The 24644-nt window shown below is 36.4% G+C and overlaps 1 protein-coding gene across 1 annotated transcript in view; it reads right to left on the bottom strand.

Moving 5' to 3' along the window:
- The window catches only part of shisa9b (shisa family member 9b), a 41415-nt gene that overhangs the window by 5666 nt on the left and 11105 nt on the right, over positions 1–24644 (bottom strand). The window contains 1 exon segment of the mRNA XM_058771364.1: positions 2020–2172. Coding sequence (XP_058627347.1) covers positions 2020–2172 — 153 coding nt within the window.

Genomic DNA, 24644 nt, shown 5'->3' with positions numbered 1-24644 from the left:
AAAAAAACATTTCACACTCACTTTGCAACTGTTATTACTGTAAATGTTATTTTTGACAATATGTGTTTACAGGCAACAAATTCAACCGCATCAACATTGATGTTCAAACAGCTTCTTTGCGAAGGAGTTGTAAATATTTTTTGCTGCAAACATTTGACAGCATGAAACAACTTGCTAGGATCAGATCAGACAACCGAGTATAAACAATTCTAATGTGTTTCCAGGTGGCATCACTAATCATTTCTTTTTTTTGTGGTACAACATTTTCATAACATCCATGCAATGCTGCTAACGGAGTATCACCTTCTAATTTAGCCAGGCCTTAATTGGGACTGACACTCTGCTTGAAGTCCTCCTCATTTCAGCATGACATTTTAGACTTTTAATTAAATATCCTTCAGTTGACCTTTTTAACAGCCTTGACACCCCAATGAGTCGCAGCAAACCTCAGATCTAAAAGCTCATACCAGGAGGCCAACCGCAAAATAAGGCAGCCGGACGAGAGAAGAACTGATCTCTTTCATTGACATCAATACGCTGAGATTAATGCACATCAGAGGAAGGTAGTACACTGAACTCAGACGCTTCAGCTCCACGACCTATGTGGCTTGTCTCCTGGGCTCCTCTCCTCTTACAAACTGTCCTTTTTTTGTTTTCCCAGTGATCAGTCTGCACAAACAGCACTTCAGTGGATTAACAACTGAGCAGTTTCATCCGTGGCTGAAAGCCTCAGAGAATGACTGTCATCACATGTTGCTGTTTCGGCTGGTTGTTTGTCTGCTGTTTGCTAGATGTCATCTCACAGAAGTCTTTTGATAGGCTTCACTCCGATGCCAGACTAATTGATGTGAAAAGTAACAAGTGACTATGTTAAAATGCTACCACTGTAAAACACAACTTAAATAATTAAATTATTAATTAATTAAAATTAAATAATCCTTCTAGAATCCTTCTGCCATTTTATTTATTTATGTATTTATTTATTTAATTAATTAATTAATAAGAAGAAAATACAAACTGGTCCATTACTGATTACAAACTACTTGACAAAACTTGTAATCTAACAGATTACACATTTTAGGCAATGTATTCTGAATTATTTTTATTTACTTATATATTACTTTTGGTCTATCATATAGTTTTGGATAGGAATATTTGTGCCATGTTGATATAAAAAACAGAATGAGAAAATATATTTTATCCTTTATTATCAACAGTATAAGGTGCATTAAACATCAGGATTTTTCCAAACTGAAATTTGTTAAGAACCTGCAGGGGGGCTGTGAGTATCTAATGAATTAAATAATAAAAAAATGTAAATTTATAAAAGCAATACTTGAACACTAAAAATAGAAATACTTTATTTGCTCGTAACCATTAACCAACATCAGAGAATTTATTGAAATAAAAAAACTTCAAGTACACATTTTAGATCAAAATGATGTGTGACTAGCATGTAATCATCAAATCCATAAAAAGTAACTGCAATCTGATTATAAGAATTTTAAAATGCAATATAATCTAATTACAATCTAATTTTTTACAAATTGATTTATTCATTGATTATTATTATTTTTTAATCTGATTATGTAGTCCAGATTACATGTAATCAATTACTATTCAGCCCTATTGATAGACATGGATAACATTGTTACTGGCAGAGGAAAATGAGTTAGCAGCTCTCCTGACATCAAAATCTGAATATATAATTTCTTATAAATTAATTGAGCTCAGTGTTTGCAAAAAAATGAAGGACTGTGACCATGCATTGGGAGAACATGCTGTAAAAGTGCAAATGCCCCTAAAACATTTAAATTAAGACCAGACCAATATGAGACCATCTAAGATCCAGAGCATGGCCTGCCAGTACAACAAACACATCTCAGGTCAAGACCACACGATTAGGAACTCTAGCAGAAAGTAATCACACTGAAGAGTTTCAAATATTATTTTCTTAATAATGAGCATGATTAGTAAATAAAATCTACATACAAGCACATTTAAGCATGGCCGTCTTACCCACAGCCTTGAGCGAAGCGTACTTGTTGAGCTCCTTTCCAGGTTGAGATGGTTCATAGGGGTGGGCTACAGGTACTTGTCCAAGGGCAGGATATTGTGTCATAGCCTGCATCATAGATGAGCCAGGTCCCACACTGTTTATTTGGGCACCCTCTAAAGCAAAGAGACAGAAATAGAAACAAACAACAGATATGAGATGTAGGTTTTTGCATAAATGTATTCATTCTAAAATAAAAGGAATGCTTCCAGAGGCGCCATGTACCTATACCTACCTTATTTGTTTGTTTGTTTGTTTGTTTGTTCATTTATTCATTTAATTTTATTTATTCATTTATTTATTTTAAGTCAAATCAGTGTCAGTCCTGGCTCATCTGGTGCCCAAAATGACAAGAAGAAAGGAGAAAAAATGCTCTTCACAACATTGCAGTTTTTTATATACAGTATATATATATTAGAGCAGGAAGTGTTAGTCCAGTAGTACAGAAAGAGAAATAAACAACAGAAATGAGAGGTAAATCACAATGTTTTCATTCTAAAATAAAAGTGATGCTTCCAGTGACGTCATGCAATCATTGACTTATTTGTTTATTTATTTACTCACGTATTTGAAGGGCAAATCCAGACCTAATTTAACTACACATATATTTATGTATGTGTATTAAACACATTTTATAAATGAAGCAAAATTGCAAGTTTGCGAGTTTGGCGAAACTCAATAGTACAGATAAACTTAGACCAACAGTCCGAGTGGGTGATTTCTTTTCTTTTACCTACAATAACCATTCAACTTCATTATCAAAGATGCCATTTTTTTGGAAGTTGCATTAAAAATCCACTTGAGGGGGCACATGCATCTGAATGACTATGACACTTCTGGGTACTACTTATCTTTTGTGGGCGAGCATTATTCAGGAAGACTAAACATTGTCTCAGAATCTGTTGTTCTATTAACACCCTCAGAAGTTTTTCTCAGTGCGCTCTCTTTTGTTTAAGCACATAGCAGTTGGGATACCTCCCATCAGAGTCAGCCAAATTAACATTTAACAATATCTTAAACTGCTTGAGGCCTGTTTCATCGACCCATCAACGCAACTTGTGAGTTTTCTCTTTGGTGATTCACTAGGAAGCAGATCATTAGTCATGGATTTCTGGAGCTCCAGCCAGGCTCTCCTGTGCTACTAATCGAATCCGTTTGAACTGCTAATGTCAAAACATGTTAATGCCAAAAGCACTGGCAAGCAATGGTCACAATGGAAAATTAATTGGGGTTTTTTCACAAGTTTTCACACTTGATTACAGCAAATACTTTAATATTGAGGGTCGCAGATGGTGTAAATTGTAAATGCTATTCTAGAGGTTGCATTAGTCGACATCTGGCCAGCTGAAGGGGGGCACAGGAGCATGGCAAATTGACTGGCCTTCTGCCGGCTGGCATGAGGGGCCAACCAGATGTTGTGGGTATTATTTCTAACCACTCTGATGAGTCGCATGAGACAGAGAAAGTACGGCCAGACACCAGAGAGCAACTGGGAAACAATAAACCAGCATACTCTCCATTCACCATACACCATTCGACTACTTCTTCCGCAGTGAATTACAAATTACGTACAAAATGAGTGCTGTATGCGTTTATGCTGGATGTTTTGTGGCACTGTGCTACAGTGCAATAGTGCTGCCTGATCCTTTTCTGTTCTTCAGATGTGTTTTAGTTGTTGAACTCTCCCTGATCTGTTGTTGTCTTGGAAACCTCTTCTATTTCTTTTAGCTGGATGGTTCTTTGCTACAAGATTCTACCGTCTGTATCATAGGATTGAAGGGCTCTTCGCTTAACACACACTTCAGACACTAGTGGGCTAAAGCCAAATACACCAAACAGAAACATTTGTTTTTGTTCTATTTCAGTTTTCTCTCAGACTACGGTACAGTTGACATCCATTGACATGAGTGTTGGCATCCATTGTTTTATTTTATTTTTTTGGTTTTAGAGGAAAGTCAACAGAGGAACAGCTTTTTACATTCACATTTACAAATACTACCGTTCAAAAGTTTAAGTTTGGTAAACTGTTTTTTAAAGAAGTCTCTCTTGCTCATCAAGGCTGGATTTATCGGATAAAAAAGTTTGGGGTCAAAAGTTGACCCCAAACTTCTGAATGGTGTACTCTCAGAGAAAAAAAAAAATGTCTCAGCAAAATTGTACCTTTAGTGGGTACACCAGCTTGTCACTGGGGCAGTGCCCTCAAAAGGACAACTTTGTACCTTCTTTACACCTAAAGGGTGCATATTAATAGCTTTTAAGTTGCACCCTTAGTAATATGTACCCTTATGGTACTATTATGAAGCCTTGATGGGTAAAGAAGTACGAAGGTGTCCTTGACTGAGGATTACTACTGACTACTAATATGATTCAGATGTGCTACATAAAAGACACATTTAATATGTGCAGTATGGTGGTCCAAGACTAGGATTGGGAAACATTGGTAGATGGATCTACACTGTTAAAAATTGCTGTTAATTTACGGCAGAATTTCAACAGTATAATCCTGTTATGTTCAAAAGCAGTACATTACTGTTTTTTTTGTTTTTGTGAAATGACGTAGACACAATATAACGGCATTCTACTGTATTTATAACTCGAAGGAAATAAAACATTACTATCCAGTATTTTTGTAAACTGCAGTGAGCACGCCGGGACTTTCATCCGTCTTGTTAACAGGTAAGTTCCCCTTTGCTTTGCGCAATTTCATAGACAAAATACATTACATTTGCTACTGCAACTAATCTGTATAGTGGATATCGGAAGTGACACTATCTTTTATTTGCTCTTTTCAGTGATAAACGCGCCAAATGCGACATCATCGAGTGCAACTGGATTTCTGACTCTGTGACTCGGATTATATTATTCCCAATTACAGGGTGAGTTTCATTCGTTATTAGATAATTCCTATGCAAAGTTAAGTTTTCAAACACTGTTGCATTGAAATCAAATCGATGTCTCTGTAACATGCTGAAATGGCCGGTGTTGTTTGCTAATAGGCTAATAACTTCTGAATGGTGTACTCTCAGAGAAAAAAAAAAATGTCTCAGCAAAATTGTACCTTTAGTGGGTACACCAGCTTGTCACTGGGGCAGTGCCCTCAAAAGGACAACTTTGTACCTTCTTTACACCTAAAGGGTGCATATTAATAGCTTTTAAGTTGCACCCTTAGTAATATGTACCCTTATGGTACTATTATTTGCTAATAGGCTAATAACTTCTGATTTGCTAATAGGCTAATAGGCTATCAGTTTGCAGAATTTGCTAACGCGTTAAACCTCCACTGTTCGAAAAAAACAAACGAACAAACTCAAAATTTCGGTGTCATTGTGATTGCAAATTTGGGTAAGCATGTTCTGCTTTTTTGCAAGTGCTTGGAGCACTTAAAAATGTAAACACGAAAGCTAAGTATGAGAACCAATGTTTTCATGTGTAAAACTAGCATGTTTGAAATTGAGTTTTTATTTACCATGCACTTGTGTGGACTTTCAGTGGATGGGCTTTCTTTGTTGTCTGAATATAAATGAAAATAAATTTTACAATACACAATTTACAGTATACACATTTTGGCTTAAAGGTCTGTCCAGACCAGTCCATGTTGAAATGCTTTTCTTATGTTAGAAGTGCTGAACTCTGTGACTGTTTACAATGATTTTAGTTTTCTTTGCATTCAATTGTAATCTGGCAATGTCAAATTAATGTTATGTCAATGCTGAAATTAAATGTGAATTAAATTAAAACATTAAATGTGTTTTTCTTTTTAAAGGTTCAGGTGAAACACCAGGAAGAAGAATCCAGCACTGGATGATCAGCCTTGAGGAGCACATCATTTGTGAGGGCATCCAGCCGCTTTTCTGTCTGGGCTTGCAGCTGATTTTTCTACTTACAACAATTTCAATCTTCAATACCAAGCTGAAGACGCATGCATGTTGGAAATTATTCAAAGGTTAGATACTTGGATGCATACATTCAATTCACTTCACATTTTATTTCTATATCACTTTTACAATACATATATTTTTAAAGCAGCTATACAGAAAATGTATGTTTCATTGAAACATTTGGCCCTAATAAACAGGGAATAGCATCAAATAGAGAAATTTCCTGTCAAATATTTGAGCCCCAGTGAGCAGTAGGTGAATGTCAAGGAAATAAAATGTCTATCGGTGGTGAGGTGTTGGTGGAAACCTTGAAAGGAAGCAGATTCATCTAGGACCCATCCTTCATCATTAAAATGATGATCATGTGCATATGTTACAGTTCTATCAGACATGGCTAAAATAGTAGGGTATAAGATGTGTTATGTCAATGCTTGAACAAAGAGATATCTTTAATCTAGACTGAAACACATCATTCAGTCCAAAAGATCTGAGTGTTGGAGCTTCTTAAGAAAGCTTTCCTTTCCTGACAAAGTAAAGTGAAGTGTTCTTGATACAAGAATATAATTTTATATACTTTTAATATTTATATGTTATCCGTGAGTACCCTTTTTGGCAACACTTTAGAATAGGGAACACTTATTCACCATTAACTACGACTTTTCCCTCAATAAATTCCTAATTTGCTGCTTATTAATAGTTAGTAAGGTAGTTGTTAAGTTTAGGTATTGGGTAGGATTAGGGATGTAGAATAAGGTCATGCAGAATAAGGCATTACTATGTGCTTAATTAGTGCTAATAAATGGCTAATAGTCTAGTAATATGCTAGCTAATAAGCAACTAGTTAAGAGACCCTAAGATAAAGTGTTACCATCTTTTTTTCCCCTCCACACTAATTCTAAACACACACATTTGTTTTTCAGGTGGTTCATCGAGATAAATCCGGAAAAGGGACCAGGGCTGGAGGAGTCATATCAAAGCTGATGGGGAAGGTCACCCAGAAAAAGAAAACCGTGAACCCTCGTGTCTGCAGTCTACTTAAAAAATTTATGGATTTTGAGTTGGACTTTATACAAGTATTACACACCACAGACCACACACACACACGTTTGTTTTTGTGAAAAGTGGGGACATCCCATAAGCGTAATGGTTTTTATACTGTAAAAACTGTATGTGCTATTGCCCTACACCTAAACCTACCCTTTACAGCGAACTTTGTGCTATTTCAGATTTTCAATACACTCCATTTTGTGTGATTTATAAGCCTTTTGAAAAGTGGGGACATGGGGTAATGTCCTGAAAAGTCACCTTCTCCTTGTAATACCTGTCATTACACAAATTTATGTCCTCATTTGTCACAAAAATGTGCGTGCGCACACACCCACACACACAGTCTCTTGATCTCTATTTTTTCAGGTATTCATTAATTTCTATTCACTCAAAAACATTTACTCAGGTGTTCTCTAAGTTTTTCACTTAATCTTTGTGTCCAGAGTTATTTTTTTGGACAGCCTGCATGACCTATTAGAATTAATTGTTAAAGAGTTAAAGCAATTTATTTATCATTTATACAGCTGAAATATACATTTATTGTCATAAATGTAATAAGCTTTGGGCTTTATTTTACAATTTGTTTTCATTTTGTACCAATGTTCTGTAAGTCAGAATCTGATTTGGGGAATATGTTGAGTTTATTTCTGTTATGACCACTTCTTCCCCTCAAATTTCAATTATTGTCTTTAATGTTTTTTCTAAGAAAGTTTTTTTTTTTTTTTTTAATAAAGCAAAACAGGTTTTGAATCAACACTTTAAAGCTGCTTTACTTGTGTTACATTTCAAGTCACTATTTCAAAGGGTACAAATATATATTAAAAACCAAGAAGAAAATATTGTCCTTTTTACTAGCAGGCCATTATTCAATAGCGTACACAATGGCATAGTATATTTGTATTGTAGTTTACACATTGTTTGTTTAGTTGTGAAGAAGAGCAAAAAAAGTATTTGCGAAAACAGTAGTCAACTGTAAATTTCACCAACAGTAAGACACAGTTAATTTTACAGTTCCTTGCTGGCAACCAAGCTGCCAGTTCTTTACTGTTTTTTAATAAACAGTAACCAACTGTAATTTTACCCAACAGTAAGATACTGTTAATTTTACAGTTCCTTGCTGGCAACCAAGCTGCCAGTTATTTACTGTTTTTTAACAGGACAATTTTTAACAGTGTAGATCATACGTGTCCCACTGATAAACAGGATCTTTCTGTTCCTGAACTATAGGCAACGCACGTCCTGATATTGCCGAGTTAGACGTGTTCCTGACGTGAACAACATTTTAATCCAAAAATATAATCTTAACCATATTCCTACACCTAAACCTAACCTTACCCATGAGTAATCCCTAAAATCAGAGGAACTGATAGATGAATTACACTGATGTACAGGCACCAAACACTGATTGTAATCCTAAACTTCACAAAAATTATAAACTGGTTCTTGAAATCTGATTGGTTAATCACAATGTTGTTCCAGGGTCAACAAAGATGTAGACCCAGGAACACGTCGCACTTGGCAATATCAGGTTGTGCATAGGCAACAGTGAGTTGTTACATACACCGCTGATCATATGAAGGCAACCAGAATAAATTTCTTGTGAAATCTAAATTAAATTAGTTAATTAAGTCCCTTCAGTATGTTGCAGAATATATAATGGCATTTCTTCTTCAACCCAGTGTGTTTTTAGATGTCTTTTATGAATTTATGTTTTTTTGTTTGTTTTTTTGGAAGAGGATTTTCTGTAGTATGGAAAGTTTCTGCCACAGAATTAAAAAAAAAAAATTGTCGCAATTATTTATCCCATGGCAGAAACAAGCTTCCGCACTATAGTGATAATTAGAAACTGTGTATATCAAATAATTTTTTTTAAATTCATATAATCAATCATCTACATCATTTGGAAATTTTGCTCATAAAGGAAATGACTGTAAGCATAAAGGAAATAATTTCAGGCAATTAGACTAGACAATTTGACAGTTCAGACTCCAGGCTCCCAAACATGAAGATCCCATAAATGCATCAGTTAATATGCTTATAAACCAGGTGTGCAGAATATCTAATTAAATGTGAGGAAATTAATTATGCTGTGATCCATAATCTCTTAGGCAGTAAGATTAATTCCAGTTCTATAATCAAAAGAGGGGATGAAAATAAGTCATTATGCAGTGGAACTGTAATAAAGGCAGGGTAAAATGTCCTGTCACAGAAAATGAAATACCTGTCCTGGGGTTCCTGAATGATTATTGAGTGTCTCCAGAATCAATCTTTCAAACGTGGAGCTCAGCCTAACGCAACCTTATCTTCACACCTAACTTCTGAAATGCTGTTTCTGTGGACTCTGTCCTGAGTTTCTAACTCGATTGTGGCATCCATTGGGTCTGATAGTGCAGCTGTAGGCATGGTGGCAGGTAATGGTTTTTCATATCCACTGACAGTGACAAATTTTATTTTTGACATGGTCATTAGTCAAACGGAGTATGATACTACCTCCTGGTTATTAGTATTGATGCAAAGAGACACTTGTGGCATTATACAAAACACAACGCTAATTTACAATTGATTCACGTTATTACCATTAACCCTGAGATGCATGCTTCATATTTGGCCTAGGGCTGGGCGATATGGCCAGAAATAGTGTTATTTTTCTCTGTATCATTTGATATCAACATTTATTATAATATTCATTAAATGGGGAAGGAAATGCATTCTGCATGTTTGTTAGGCCTTAAAAATGAATGTAAACAAAACTGAAGAGCTGACAAAAATGTATAGCTTGAATACAACATGTCACTTTGAAGTGTTTGCTAAATGCATAAATGCATAAATGTGTTATAGTTTCAGAGAATTGTGCGTTTTATGACTTCTGTGACAAATGGGAAATCATAACCAAGGGGGAACCGGATCCAAATTCAGAAAAGAAAAGAAAAAAAAAACTTTTAATAAAGAAAAATCCAAAACCACACAAGAAAACTGAACAAAAACAGAATGCAAACAAAGATCAGGGGCCGGTTTCATAGAACAGGTTTACCAAATAAGCCAGGTTTATTTCATTTAGTCTGACTTATTGTCAATTGATTTGGTTCAAAATAATTGAAATAAGCTCGGCTTGTTTGGTAAACTTCTTTTATGAAACAGCCCCCAAAATTTAAAAGCCATTTAAATACTAGAGACAACAACCAAGAGTTAAAGTACAAAGAAAACAAGGGCTATTTATGCAGGGGAAATAAGGAAACAAGGAATAGCAGAATACAATCCTTTACCACTCCAACTGGTTGGCCTCCTACAATGAATGTCCAAAACAAGACACAAAATATGCAATATGACAATTTAATAAAAGATTATCATGTGTCTAATACAATTCATTCATTTAAAAAAAAGGTTACACTTTATTTTGATAGTCCACTTTAGACATTCTACTAACTATAAGTAACTTTGCAACTACATGTCAACTAATTCTCATTAATTTGCAACTACATGTCTACTAACTCTCAGTAGGGTAGGTTTAGGGTTAGTAGAATAAGTTGACATATACTTGCAAAGTTTCTCATACTCAGTATGTTGAGGACCCATCAAAATAAAGTGTTTTTGTGATATTATCTTTTTGGAGATATTAAGCAGACAGTCTACTAATACTCTAATGACTGCTAGTTGACATGTAGTTGCAAAGCTATACTGTTAGTAGAATGTCTAAAGTGGACTATCAAAATAAAGTGTTACCAAAAAAAAAAAAAAAAAAACCTTTTAACAACTGAATTAAACTTTGAAAAATGGAATGAAATTAGTAGTAGTAATATTTTTATATTTAAATATACAATTGCATAGTACAACATAACAGAAATATATTACTTTTTATATTAATTTTTTTTGTTTGATCAAATAATGTTTTGGCAGTTTGCATTTAAATATATTTCTGTCATAATTTCTTAGATAAACCAAACTTATCTTTGGCCGTTTTTAGTGAAGACCTTTGAAATTCTGCATGTATCTGAAATACAATGAAATGGTGAAATGCTGGAAGTTTATGCATTCATGCTCTCATACAGTGAAAACTGAAAACATGACAAGCATCACACGGCCTTCAGTTTGTGTAGATGAAACTGCGTCACTCATTCATGCAGAGGCATGAAGAATATGCAGACTTTTTAGAAACACAATGTTCCTGATTCTAGATCTAGATGTTGGTTAAATATCGAAAATAACACACAAGTCTATTATCAATACTGTGTGTTTTTTTCAATACTAATTTATCACTCATCCATAATTAGGCCTCATGCCTTTTACAGGACAGTCTGTGTTTCTTCACACTAGTATTCAAATATTTCCAAGCATTGATTAGCAGTGTGTTTATCCAATATGCAGTGTAGACAGCTTTTAACATCACATATTCACTGTGGTAAATGAATAATTCCCTCGTGTCTAAAACACATATTTAACAAAAAGCAACAGATAGTGGAAAGGAGATTATCTCTATTATTTGTAGCCCACAATCCATCCCATTTTTAAAATAATTGGATTGGCTCACTGTCCATATAGAACAATCATACCCCATGAGAAGACGCAACAGAGGCAAAATGGGTTTGGGAATAACTAACCTCTGATTCCTCATCTGTAGAGATGAAACTTTGGTTTATTTGGCCTTCTATGTAGCGTTGCCATGCAGACACCAATCCAGTAATGAGTATTGATTCAGGATTCCATAAGGGCAGTGGATCATTTTTCACAATTGCCTGGTCCCTCATTTGGGTGGATACAGTATAAAAACATTTTGTGGAGAACAGTCATTCCATGCAAAGATGATGAAACTCGCATCAATCAGTATATTTGTCTTCTGGTTTTTAGGAAAGATATGTGAACATTCTTAAAGGAATTTCTTGAAGAATCAAACTGCAGAAGATATTTTTCTACCCAACTCAAAATTTCTTGAATTTATTTTAAGCATGTCTTAATATTTTACTAAAAAACAAAACAAAACTGCTGCTAAAAGGGATAGTTCACCCAAAAATATCAATTCTGTCATTATTTTCTCACCCTCATGTCTTTCTAAACTTGAATGACTTCTATGGTGGAACATAAAAGAAGATATTTTGAAGAATGTTGGTTACCAAACAGTTTTGTTGAGCATTTTTCAAAATATCTTCTTTTATGTTCCACAGAAGAAAGAAAGTTAGTTATGTTATGGTTCAGGTGACTGGCTCAAAAATACATTTCGAAACACTCATGACCAAAGATATAATTTGCCATGAAGATGAATGATAATGCGGATCGTTCTCTCTCCAGGTAGACCTCTTTGGCTGGTCAGGGGCTAAACAGCAGACAAAGCTTTTTATATTTAGATAAAAATAGATTTCAAGTGACAAAACTATAAATGCTAGAGTGACAGAAATTGCTGTAATTTGTGAGAGGTTCAGAGAGAGAGAGAGGGAGAAAGCGAGTGGCCGTTTATCTGGGAGGAGATGGCAGCTATGCGTGAGATGTCACCCAGCTTTGGGTTCTCATCATTTCGCTCTGCCAGAATGTCTGATTGGAATTTAGCCCATTTTTGAAGAGACCAACTTAATGAATGTGCCAGTTTTAGTTACGTTACATGCACAGTTCGATTCCCTCCTGGACTGTGATTCAGAAGCCTTATCTAACGCAGCTAATAAATGACGGAGGTCAGCTTTGGGAGGAAAAAAATGCATGAGACATTTTCGTCAATACCTAATAGAAAAACATGCTTCAGCGCATATAGCAATAAGAGATATATTGCCCTTAGGAGAAGTGTTAGTCAGACCTGTGCTGAATTTTTCATGAAGAAAATAATAATCAATACACCTCCACTTTTTCCAATAAATAATACATCTAAAATTACCAAAAACTCTTTAGATCACAGGTTTCTGGACATAATAAATTATTCATCATTTCAACTGCACACATAAATTCAGATTTTTAAATAAAGTCATAAGTTTGTTTGTGTTTATAATCAGCATACTTTGTGAATTTATGGCATATTTTAATTACTTCTTTAATTTTGCATCTGGAATGTACTTGAAGTACATTACGCAGTACACACAGGAGGGTTCGTGTACAGAGAGACCAAAAGTAAAAGTTCAACAACATCAAAAGAACTTTTTTGAAACATCCAACTCCAGTATTTGTGGTATTAAGTTTTAGTTTGAAGGAGCCCACTTAATGCTGTATCTCAATGATAGAAAGAGATAATGAATACAGAAATTGGGCTAATTACAGCCTTATTTCCCACTGGTCAAAAACAGATATCAGTGCCAAGCTAATTACTTTAGAGAGGGGCATGAAATTACATGTTGTGTCTGATAAAAACAGTCTTAACTAAATAGCGCAGGGTATGAAGAGAACATGTTTGACATCTCAGAAACGTCCTCACTGTAGCTGTAAGACACAAATCATTGAGATTCTTAGCTCAAACCTTTTTAATGGAGAAATTAACAAAATGTTATCAATGATATCAATGGGCTAGTTTAATGAAAAGGGCTTTTGTGCCCTTTTTTAAATTTTAAATGCCTATTCATAATGTCATGTAAAATCAAGATTCTCCTTCGTGGTTTGTAACTACAGGAGGGTGAGTAAATGATGACTGAATTTTCATTTTTCATTGAACTATCCCTTTAAAACAGAAGGACACAAAAGTATTCTGGAAAAAAAAAGAGACCTGCTCAAATGAGTCAAAGTGAGTCAAAAACAGACACAGATAGTCTGCAAGACCTCATTAAAAATGCAGTAGAGTATTTTGGGATCTAAACACAATAGTGGCATGGGAAGGGCACAGACATTGTCACACAATGATAACTTTTGAACCAGCCTGAAAAGTGGAACAGAAATAATGGATTTATCATCTGCAGAATATTCCACCGCATTCCATGAGCCTTTCATATAGGATAGCATGTGGATATCATGTGTATATGGAAATGTAAAAGGCTGGCTGGTGTCTGTCTGTGGTTCCTCTAATTTCAGTTGTGTTATGACCTTCAGCCTCTCCTGTTACAAATGACGAGCTAACTGTCAAATTTCTTGAACAGAAACCCTATAACAAGTGTTAATGGCAGCATCAGCTTAATCAGTATTTTTGACTTGTTTTTCAGTACAAATGTGTAAAAAAGTTATTCATCGTACTAAAGCAAAAATGTCTAAGATATTAACATGTGACCATGCACCACAAGTCATAAAGGTAATTTTTTTTTTAATTGAGATTTATACATCACAAGCCGAATAAATGATCCTTCCATTGATGAATTTGTTAGAATAGGGCAATGTTTGGCCGAGATACAACTATTTAAAAATCTGGAATCTGTGGGTGCAAGAAAATCTAAATATTGAGAAAACATTGTGCAAGATGTGCAGTGAGGGGCCAGTGCAACTGATTACAGTCTGAGGTGTGTTTCTTATTGTAAAGTAATGTCCATGGGCGTAAGAAACCCTGATGGGTCCTGGGTATTGTTGATAAGGGCAGTTGCGGATGGAAAGAAACTATTTTTGTGGCGTGAGGTCCTGGTCCTGATGGACCGCAGCCTTCTGCCAGATGGGAGTGCTTCAAAAAGTTTGTGTCCAGGGTGAGAAGTGTCAGACACAATCTTAACCGCCCGCTTCAGGGTCCTGAAAGTGTACAGGTCCTGAATAGATGGAAGTTTGCATCCGATTACCTTCTCAGCAGAGCAAATAATACATTTCAGTCAGCCTTTGTCCTTAACAGTAGCAGCAGCATACCAGATGGTAATGGAGGAAGTGACAATGGACTCAGTGATGGAAGTGTAGAAATGAACCATCATTGTCTTTGGCAGGTTAAACTTCTTCAACTGCCTCAGGAAGTACATCATCTGCTGTGCTTTTTTAATTAGAGAGCTGATGTTGAGCTCCCACATGAGGTCTTGGGTGATGATGGCGCTCAGGAAGCGGACAGAGTCCACAGTTTCCACTGGGGAATTACACAAGATAATGGGGGCAGGTGGGGCTGGGTTCTTCTTCCTGAAGTCAAGCACCATCTCCACTGTTTTTACAGCGTTGAGCTCCAGGTTGTGCTAATTGCACCAGGTCACCAGATGGTCAATCTCCCACCTATAGGCAGACTCATCCCCATCAGAGTTGAGCCCAATGAGGGTGGTGTCTTCCGCAAATGAAGTCCTTAGCAATACACATTACTAATAAAAAATTAAGTTTTGATATATTTACAGTAGGAAATGTACAAAATATCTTCAAGAAGCATGATCTTTACTCCAAAATTTGTTAAATGTATATAAAACATGTTTCTATATTTTCAAGTGAAAACAAGAAAAAGTGTTGCTTAAATGGATAATTCTGCCAAAAATGAAAATTAACTTGCTCACCCACGTCATTCCAAACCTGTTAGACTTACTTTATTCTGTGAAGCACAGAAGAAGATATTTTGAAGAATGTTGGTTACCAGACCGTTTTGGTGACCACTGACTTCCACTGTATGGGCAAATAAAACACTGAGACATTTCCCAAAATATCTTCTTTTATGTTTCACTTTAGAAGGAAAGCCATACAGGTTTGTAATTTTCTGGGTGCTGAACAGTGAAAATGTGGTTCAATCTTCACCACCACATCACAATGAAGGCTTTGTGCACCTACACTGTGTTTTGGGGCTTTCTTAACCCTCTGGTGCTCTTCGGTCACTTTTGAGTGACCGAAGATGGTACGAAACTTGGTGACTTGTATGGCATTTGGAATGTGAACACAAAAAAAATTGAGGCCTTGATTCGAGCAGGCTAAGTGGTCGTAAAAAAAAAATAGTCACATTTCTGCTCTTCGGTCAAAAATGACCGTCCTTAGGAAGTTAATGGGAAATTGACAAAAACACAAAAATTCTGCAGATTTTTTGTGTGTACAATCTACAAATCTGCCACAATGCAGAAAAAAAGTACACAGCAATGACGGGGTGAAACTCTAAAACATCAAGAGTGCAAAACCAACACATCCACTCACACACACACGCGTACACACACACTTACACACACACCTATGAACTGGTGAGACTGAAACACAGCAAATATATAAACTAAAAGCAATAATTCAACTACAATGCAGTAAAAAAGTGGACAGCAAGGAAGGGGTTACACTCTGAAACATCAAGAGTGCAAAACAGGCATATCCACTCACACACACACACATACACACACTCACAGACACATACGCATACACATACACACACACATACACAAATATGCACATTCAAATGAATTGGTATGGTTATAACCATATAGCCATAACAACTCAGAAAACTGAAATAAGAGGTTGAAATCAGATCAGACCCAGAAGTATTAAGCTCTGATAAAACATTCCTGTTCATTTTTGTTACTTTTTATAGACTTTTAATATTTTGTGTAACAAAATGCTTTCTCTGTGTTCAGGTTTGACTGTAGTAATGATAATTCAAAAACTGACGGTTTAAATCAACATTTCAAACCAAAAAAAAATGTTTTTTAAATCTAAACCTTTACAAAAAGTTGTCTTTGAAAAGGTCTAAATAATTATCCAAACCCACAACTTAATAAAAATAAGTATTTATGTCTAAAAACAATTGAAGAGTTCAGATGCAAAAGCCTCTAAGTGCCATTCGAAATTTTCTTCTAAAATGAGCATTTTTATCAAGCTCCTATGTGTAGGTTCAGTATTTTATACTTTGATAGCAATGAACAGATTCTTTTGCATCTGAACTCTTCAATTAGAGAATGTATAGGCCTTTTATATAGAGCTATGTAGGAATCTATGGGCTAAACCAGGGTTCCTCAAATCTTTCCCTGGAGGGCCAATCTGCTGCAGAGTTTAGCTTCAACCCTTATCAAACTCACCTACCTGTGATTCTCTAATGATCTTGAAGACACTGATTAGCATGCTCAGATGTGTTTGATTAGGGTTAGAGCTAAACTCTGCAGGAAAGTGGATCTCGTGGGCCAGATTTGACGATCCCTGGGCTAAACCATGGAATTGCAGATGTTTTTCTTATTTTACTGCCACCAAATGGCACTAATCTGGCTTCAAAAATTGGATTTTAAAGGCATTGGCTCTATTTTAACATGAAATACTGCCATTATTGAAAAGTTATAGAAAATATTTGAAAACAAAAATTTTATTATTTCCAATGGGAAAATGTGATCATGATTATTGTATAAATATTAATTAGTACCATGAATTTCTCTCTAAATACAAAAGAAAAAATATTAGTACATTTTTTGACCGTGAGGATCACAAGTGTGACTCCCAAATAAGTAAGGACCAAAAGAGGGTTAGATGCCCCGTTGTCATTTCTTTCATGCATGAATACCCTTTTCATTCCTTGTTTGGTATTTTTTTAAAGGCTTAGCATGTGATTCAACAGCAAAATGGCAGTAGAAAACAGGACGAGCTCTGACTTATTTTGATTTCTTCCTGATCTGCCATTACATGACTCATTACACACTCCACACAACTCCACACGTGGGCAGCCATCTTAAATTTGGAAACCCACGTCTGCATATTCATCTCTCTCCAGGAAATTTTGATGTTGTGCTGTCAGTGGCCCATTGGTTTAGGATAAGTATGCCACATATGGACATGGACCCTAGTATGCCTCAAAGACTCAAGACTTTTAACATCCATGGAACCCTTCCATTATACAAATGGTTCTTTATAGAGACAAAAAAAAAAAAAAGTTCTTTAGATTTTTTTAAATGTTCTTTACACTAAGTAAAATGTGGTTCTTTTAAGAACTGTTCGATGAAAGCTTCTTTGGGGAACCAAAAATGCTCCTTCTATGGCATTGTTGCAACCCTTTTATTTTTAATAAACATCTTCAGACATTTCATAAAATAAACAAAGACCACATGTCTTATTTTGTTTTTCAGATAACATGAAAACTTTAGATGACACTACTTCCTAAAGCTTTAGTGCACTCTCTCACTGACTAAGTAAAGAAAGCTTCCCTGCTTTGTGCCTGACAGGCTGACGAGACCTCAAACCCTAGCCTTACAAGCCTCAAGTTGTTTTTATTTCCTTGGTTTTCGTCGCCAGTACTGTGCTCTGTTCAGAGAAAAACATGCCAGTAAACAGGGTAAATAATAGAATATTTGGTGAATATCAATAAGACTGCGAGCATATCTTCTGCAACTCTTTGGTAATCTTGCCTTGTGACGGCCTAGTAGACATACATGTTTCATCTTCTGGCACTCCTTGAACTTTCAGCCTGTCTCTTGCCTTTTTTCATGGCCCTCTTCAACATTTTGGTGAATTCCAGTAGAACAGTATGTCTATTGCAGAGGCCTTGTGGAAATAAACTTAACTTTCTGCTGTGGCTTGGAAGAGGCACACAATTATCAGTATTTTCTAAATAATTTTACAAACAAATGTGTTTTCAAATTAAATTTATGTTGTATTCTGCCTGTACTGAATCATTAGTGTGGTACCGCCTCAGGTGGTTATTACCCATAAATATTCAATACCCGTCCTTAAATTCAATAAATATTAATGGACAGAGATCGACATAGCATTACCCATTACCCACATTCAAATATTCCCATAGTTATTAGTACTACTGTTTGCTGCTTCGCAGCAAATGGCTTCACATTGTACCGATGCAGCCTTGAGAGACAGACAGACCAGGATTGGAAAAATGGGTAACAGCAGAAACATGTTATTTGATTTTCAATGAGCCACGCCACAGTGACCAGAGGGCATACCATGGGAATACAAAATGTATGCTACGTAAAACTAATAGAGCAATCAAAATACCCTAAAAAAAAATACTAAAACAACTGCCTTGTAGATTTAGACAAGAGTTTACAGTTGATTTGTTTACAGATGCTACTTGTTTTGATATTTTGCATCTAATTGAATCAAATATTCAGATGTGGATTGAGTGTTCAAATGCTTTTGGGGCCACACCATTGACACGTTTCACTAAAAATGTTGTTTGAACTCACAGTTTAATAATGTTTATTATTATTATTATTAATGTGGATAAAATGCATAATACATTTGTAAATCTAGTGTTTTGTTTGGAGGGAAGGCCATTAAAAGGCATTTTTGTGTATACTATTTCAATGCAAACCCCTATGCTTTAAAGGCTGCTTTACAAATCTCCATCTGGCTTAAAGAAATAGTTGACCCAAAAATGAAAATTTGCGGAAAATGTACTCACCCCAGGCCATCCAAGATGCAGATGAGTTTGTTTCTTTATCGAAACAAATTCAGCATTAGCCTACATCATTACTCACCAATGGATCCTCTGCAGTGAATGCGTGCCGTCAGAATGAGAGACTTAACAGCTCATAAAAACATCACAATAAGTAAGGAATAGCCTAACTGACGACTGGCCGTTGAATTATTAGAAAAATAACAGGTGTGCTTTATTTTTCTAATAATTCAACGGACCAAAGTCAATTATTCCGCTTATACTACGCTTGCCACACCTCAAGACATCGATCAGATGATATATTTCTAGGCATTCATCCGGTATTTCTACTTAAATCGCTATTGTGAGTAGGATTATTTCTTTCGCATCTCATCCAACGCAGTTAATACATTTAATAACTAAGTTATGAGAGAGAGAGAGAGAGAGAGTTTTTTTTTTTTTTTTTTTGTCATGCCAATAAAGCTATTTGAATTGATTAATGTTACCTCTGTGAGTGTGTCTCTCAATAGTGTTCGGCAGCAATGTCTCTAGTTATAGTGAAACTAAGTTAATGTTCTTCATGAACAGGGCCGTTGTTGTTACCTCGCTTGTGAGAAGTCATGTAGTTTTTAAGTTGCTAAACTATGTTACTGATAAAATCGTCAGAGTAGCACTAACAACATTAGCGCTTATGTTAACGTGTGTGCAAACTCTTTGTGAGGGAGAGAGAGAGATAGAGTATGTGCTTTCCGTACATAATAAAATGTAATTTTGTGGCAAAAACATGGACACGATCTGTCGTTTTTATCCTTTTGTTTACTATATTTATTTGTTTGGCCAGTGTAGTTGTGGGTTTTGCTTTAAGGAACTTTGAATTAACTCAAATAATTTGGCAAAGTGATATGGTCATGTAATGCGGCCTGGAACTACGTTCGCCATGCATTTCCCTGGAAATAACTGCACACCTTAGAACGTTCGTCAGCCAATCAGATTCAAGAATTCAGCGGCCCCGTAGTATAATCCACAAGTAATCCACAATAGGCTACTCCAGTCCATCAATTAACATCTTGTGAAGCAAAAAGATGCATGTTTGAAACAAATAATCCATAATCCATAATGACTCTTCCACCAGTGAAAAAAAGTCATGGTTTGAAGTTAAAAATGTCTTAATAGATTTGTTTCTTACAAACACGCAGATTTCTGCTTTATAAAATGTTAATTGATGGCCTGGAGTCGTCTTGATTACTTGTGGATCATAATTATGCTTTTATCAGATGTTTGTTCTGACGGCACCCATTCACTGCAGAGGATGCATTGATGAACAAGTGATGTAATGCTAAATGTCTCCAAATCTGTTCTGGTGAAGAAACTAACTCCTCTACATCTTGGATGGTATCAGGGAGAAAAAGAATTGAGGGGGGGTTGGGTGAACTATATCACATTCATTGTTGTTCTACATATTGTCATGGTGCGAAACATTTACCCATAGCCTACAGATTTCGCTCAAGTTGATCGCGCAGATTCACCATCTCAAGCCAGTCTCCTAGGCAGACTGCTAGGTAAACATTTAGTGAAGCTAAGATAAAAAAAAAATGCAGATAGCATATGGAACTAAACAATATCAACACAATTCCTAATGGCTGTGTTTTTCTGTTTATTTCATAAGAGAGTAAAATGATTCAGTGTTGTAAACAAATACTAACCACATTCAACCTGAAAAAGATAGACTGAAAAAAGTTCAAAATCAGCATACATTAATAAACTCTTCAGTTTATCTGATCTGAACTGCCTCACTCCCTAAATGCTAAACATAGTAATAACCTGATTTTTTTTTTTTTTTCTCTCAGTAAATGCTTCAAACACTCGGTCCAGAAACTCTGGAAGATGAAATACCCTCCAGACTTAATTCTGCCACTGAAGAATGTAGACCAATAAAAAAAAGTGAAGTGGACCCATTTCTTTCAGCGGTGCCATAAAATCCAGATTGGACTGACCCACTTCAGGAGTGTACATCACCACTGGGCTTACATTTTGACTGAGAGGAAGTGGTCTGACAGCCACTCAATGACATGGTTTTTAAGTTGAGAGGAAATACTTCTCCCCCGTTTGACCACCTGCGGTAAAAAGAAGCCACGCTACCGTAAGTGCTCCTGTTGCGGTGGGAGGCTTGTGCCATGGAGAAATGATTGGAACAGGAAGTAGCACTCATGTGCCACACAGTCACCTGTTAGTCGTCCGGCACGCCAGGGGGACAGCGTGTTTACACCTTTCCACCTGGTGAAATGCTTCAGTAAAAGCACAGCCAGACCGTAATGGACAAAGAGCTCTTATTTGTATTGCTTTATTTAACATCATGTTACTTTAATTGTTTGGAGTCAGTGTAATCATTGTGAATTGGGCTCTTTGAAATGGCATTCTTTGAAATGGCATTTCTTAAGATGCTATTTTTTTCTGATGATGCTGTCTTGTTTACAGACAAAGTCTGCATTGATTTAGACTTTGAATGTCCTTCTGTCATCCTAACTGTTCTGTTCAACCACAAAGTGAAGAATGATTTTCATGCTGTTTATGACGGCTCTGCACTTGCATAACAATAACAGCTCTCGTAGGGTGCCATTATGCTACCAGAATACATTTGGACAAGTACTGAAGCTATAGAACATGTACAAACCAACAATCCACATTTGAAAAAAACTATTGAGCTGTTCAATATATGACTATGAATTCTCTCTCTCTCTCTCTATATAATTTTTGTTTTTGGAATTGCAAACAATTCTCAGCATACAAACTATTCTCAGAAAAATCTTTCATAATTTTAAAGCTTTTGTTAGATTAATATGACTTTAAAATTGTATATCATAACTTCTTTTCCTCTGAGGTACACTTACAATGTACACTAATTGTTTTGTGGAATTTAGCTTTTCATGATCACCCTCCCTTTTATCTCTATAAATAAAAACAAGCTGTTTTTGCTGCCATGCAATAAGAAACACCTCTTTGCATGTGGAATCATAAGTTACAGTTCACTGCTCTATTGACTGGGATGCAGCTTTGATGATGGGTCAAATATAGTTTTTAACTTTTCTAATATCTCAATATCAACTTCTTCCCAAAGCCTGCATTACATGTGACAGGGTCACAAAATAATCTGCACTGATAATACTATGGACCCTTTTAAAAAAATTTGATGACACAGTTAACCTTGCTTTTTTTTTTTGTTTGTTTGTTTGTTTGTTTTTTTTTTTTTTTGTAAATCTAACTTTTTTTCCCTTAATTTTTCCTAAATTAAATAGAACTGATTAACGATGCTGCGTGAGTTTATCTAATACAATGTCTGAGGGAGTGACAGCAAATTTGACCCCTTTTTTTTTTCTTTTGAACAATGTAATCATCTCTCTGTATTTTTTCCTCGTTGGAAAAGTCACAGAAATCCTTTGCATTTGGGGCAAATGAGAACACAACTTTAAAAGGGTCCATACTACTATACGGTAAGACTTTATTTCGATAGTCCACTTTAGACATTCTACTGGCAGTAAGTAACTTTGTAACTACATGTCAACTAGCAGTCATTAGAGTATTAGTAGACTGTCTGCTTAATAACTTCTAACAGTTTATTGTGATGGGTCCACAACTTACAACATACTGACTATGAGAAACTTTGCAAGTATATGTCAACTTATTCTACTAACCCTAAACCTACCCTAACAGTCTACTCTGAGAGTTAGTAGGCATGTAGTTGCAAATTAATGAGAATTAGTTGACATGTAGTTGACATGTAGTTACAAAGTTACTTATAGTTAGTTTAATGTATAAAGTGGACTATTGAAATAAAGTGTAACCTACTATATTACTATAGTGGCCATGATTTAATTAAACTATGATGAATTAATAAAATGTGTCCATATACACTGAGCAAAATTATAAATGCAACACTTTTGATTTTGCCCCCATTTTTCATGAGCTGAATTCAAAGATCTAAGACTTTTTCTATGTACACAAAAGGCCTATTTCTCTCAAATATTGTTCACAAATCTGTCTAAATCTGTGTTAGTGAGCACTTTTCCTTTGCCGAGATACTCCATCCACCTCACAGGTGTGGCATATCAAGATGCTGATTAGACAGCATGATTATTACACAGGTGTGCCTTAGGCTGGCCACAATAAAAGGCCACTCTAAAATGTGCAGTTTTACTGTATTGGGGGGGTCCAGGGGGGGGGGTCCGAAAACCAGTCAATATCTGGTGTGACCACCATTTGCCTCACACAGTGCAACACATCTCCTTCGCATAGAGTTGATCAGGTCGTTGATTGTGGCCTGTGGAATGTTGGTCCACTCCTCTTCAATGGCTGTGCGAAGTTGCTGGATATTGGCAGGAACTGGAACACGCTGTCGTATACACCGATCCAGAGCATCCCAAACATGCTCAATGGGTGACATGTCCGGTGAGTATGCTGGCCATGCAAGAACTGGGATGTTTTCAGCTTCCAGGAATTGTGTACAGATCCTTGCAACATGGGGCCCTGCATTATCATGCTGCAACATGAGGTGATGGTCGTGGATGAATGGCACAACAATGGGCCTCAGGATCTCGTCACGGTATCTCTGTGCATTCAAAATGCCATCAATAAAATGCACCTGTGTTTGTTGTCCATAACATACGCCTGCCCATACCATAACCCCACCGCCACCATGGGCCACTCGATCCACAACGTTGACATCAGCAAACCGCTCACCCACACGACGCCATACACGCTGTCTGCATCTGCCCTGTACAGTGAAAAACGGGATTCATCCGTGAAGAGAACACCTCTCCAAAGTGCCAGACGCCATCGAATGTGAGTATTTGCCCACTCAAGTCGGTTACGACGACGAACTGCAGTCAGGTCGAGACCCCGATGAGGACGACGAGCATGCAGATGAGCTTCCCTGAGACGGTTTCTGACAGTTTGTGCAGAAATTCTTTGATTATGCATACTGATTTTTGCAGCACCTGTCCGGGTGGCTGGTGTCAGACGATCTTGGAGGTGAAGATGCTGGATGTGGAGGTCCTGGGCTGGTGTGGTTACACGTGGTCTGCGGATGTGAGGCCGGTTGGATGGACTGCCAAATTCTTTGAAATGCCTTTGGAGACGGCTTATGGTAGAGAAATTAACATTCAATTCAAGGGCAACAGCTCTTGTGGACATTCCTGCAGTCAGCATGCCAATTGCACGCCCCCTTTAAAACTTGCAACATCTGTGGCATTGTGCTGTGTGATAAAACTGCACATTTTAGAGTGGCCTTTTATTGTGGCCAGCCTAAGGAACACCTGTGCAATAATCATGCTGTCTAATCAGCATCTTGATATGCCACACCTGTGAGGTGGATGGAGTATCTCGGCAAAGGAGAAGTGCTCACTAACACAGATTTAGACAGATTTGTGAACAATATTTGAGAGAAATAGGCCTTTTGTGTACATACAAAAAGTCTTAGATCTTTGAGTTCAGCTCATGAAAAATGGGGGCAAAAACAAAAGTGTTATAATTTTGTTCAGTGTAT

This window comes from Onychostoma macrolepis, chromosome 03 (genome assembly GCF_012432095.1).
Source record: "Onychostoma macrolepis isolate SWU-2019 chromosome 03, ASM1243209v1, whole genome shotgun sequence".
Classification (NCBI taxonomy): Eukaryota; Metazoa; Chordata; class Actinopteri; order Cypriniformes; family Cyprinidae; genus Onychostoma; species Onychostoma macrolepis.
Note: the sequence above shows the minus strand (reverse complement) of the source record. Positions and strands in the feature narration are given on the sequence as shown.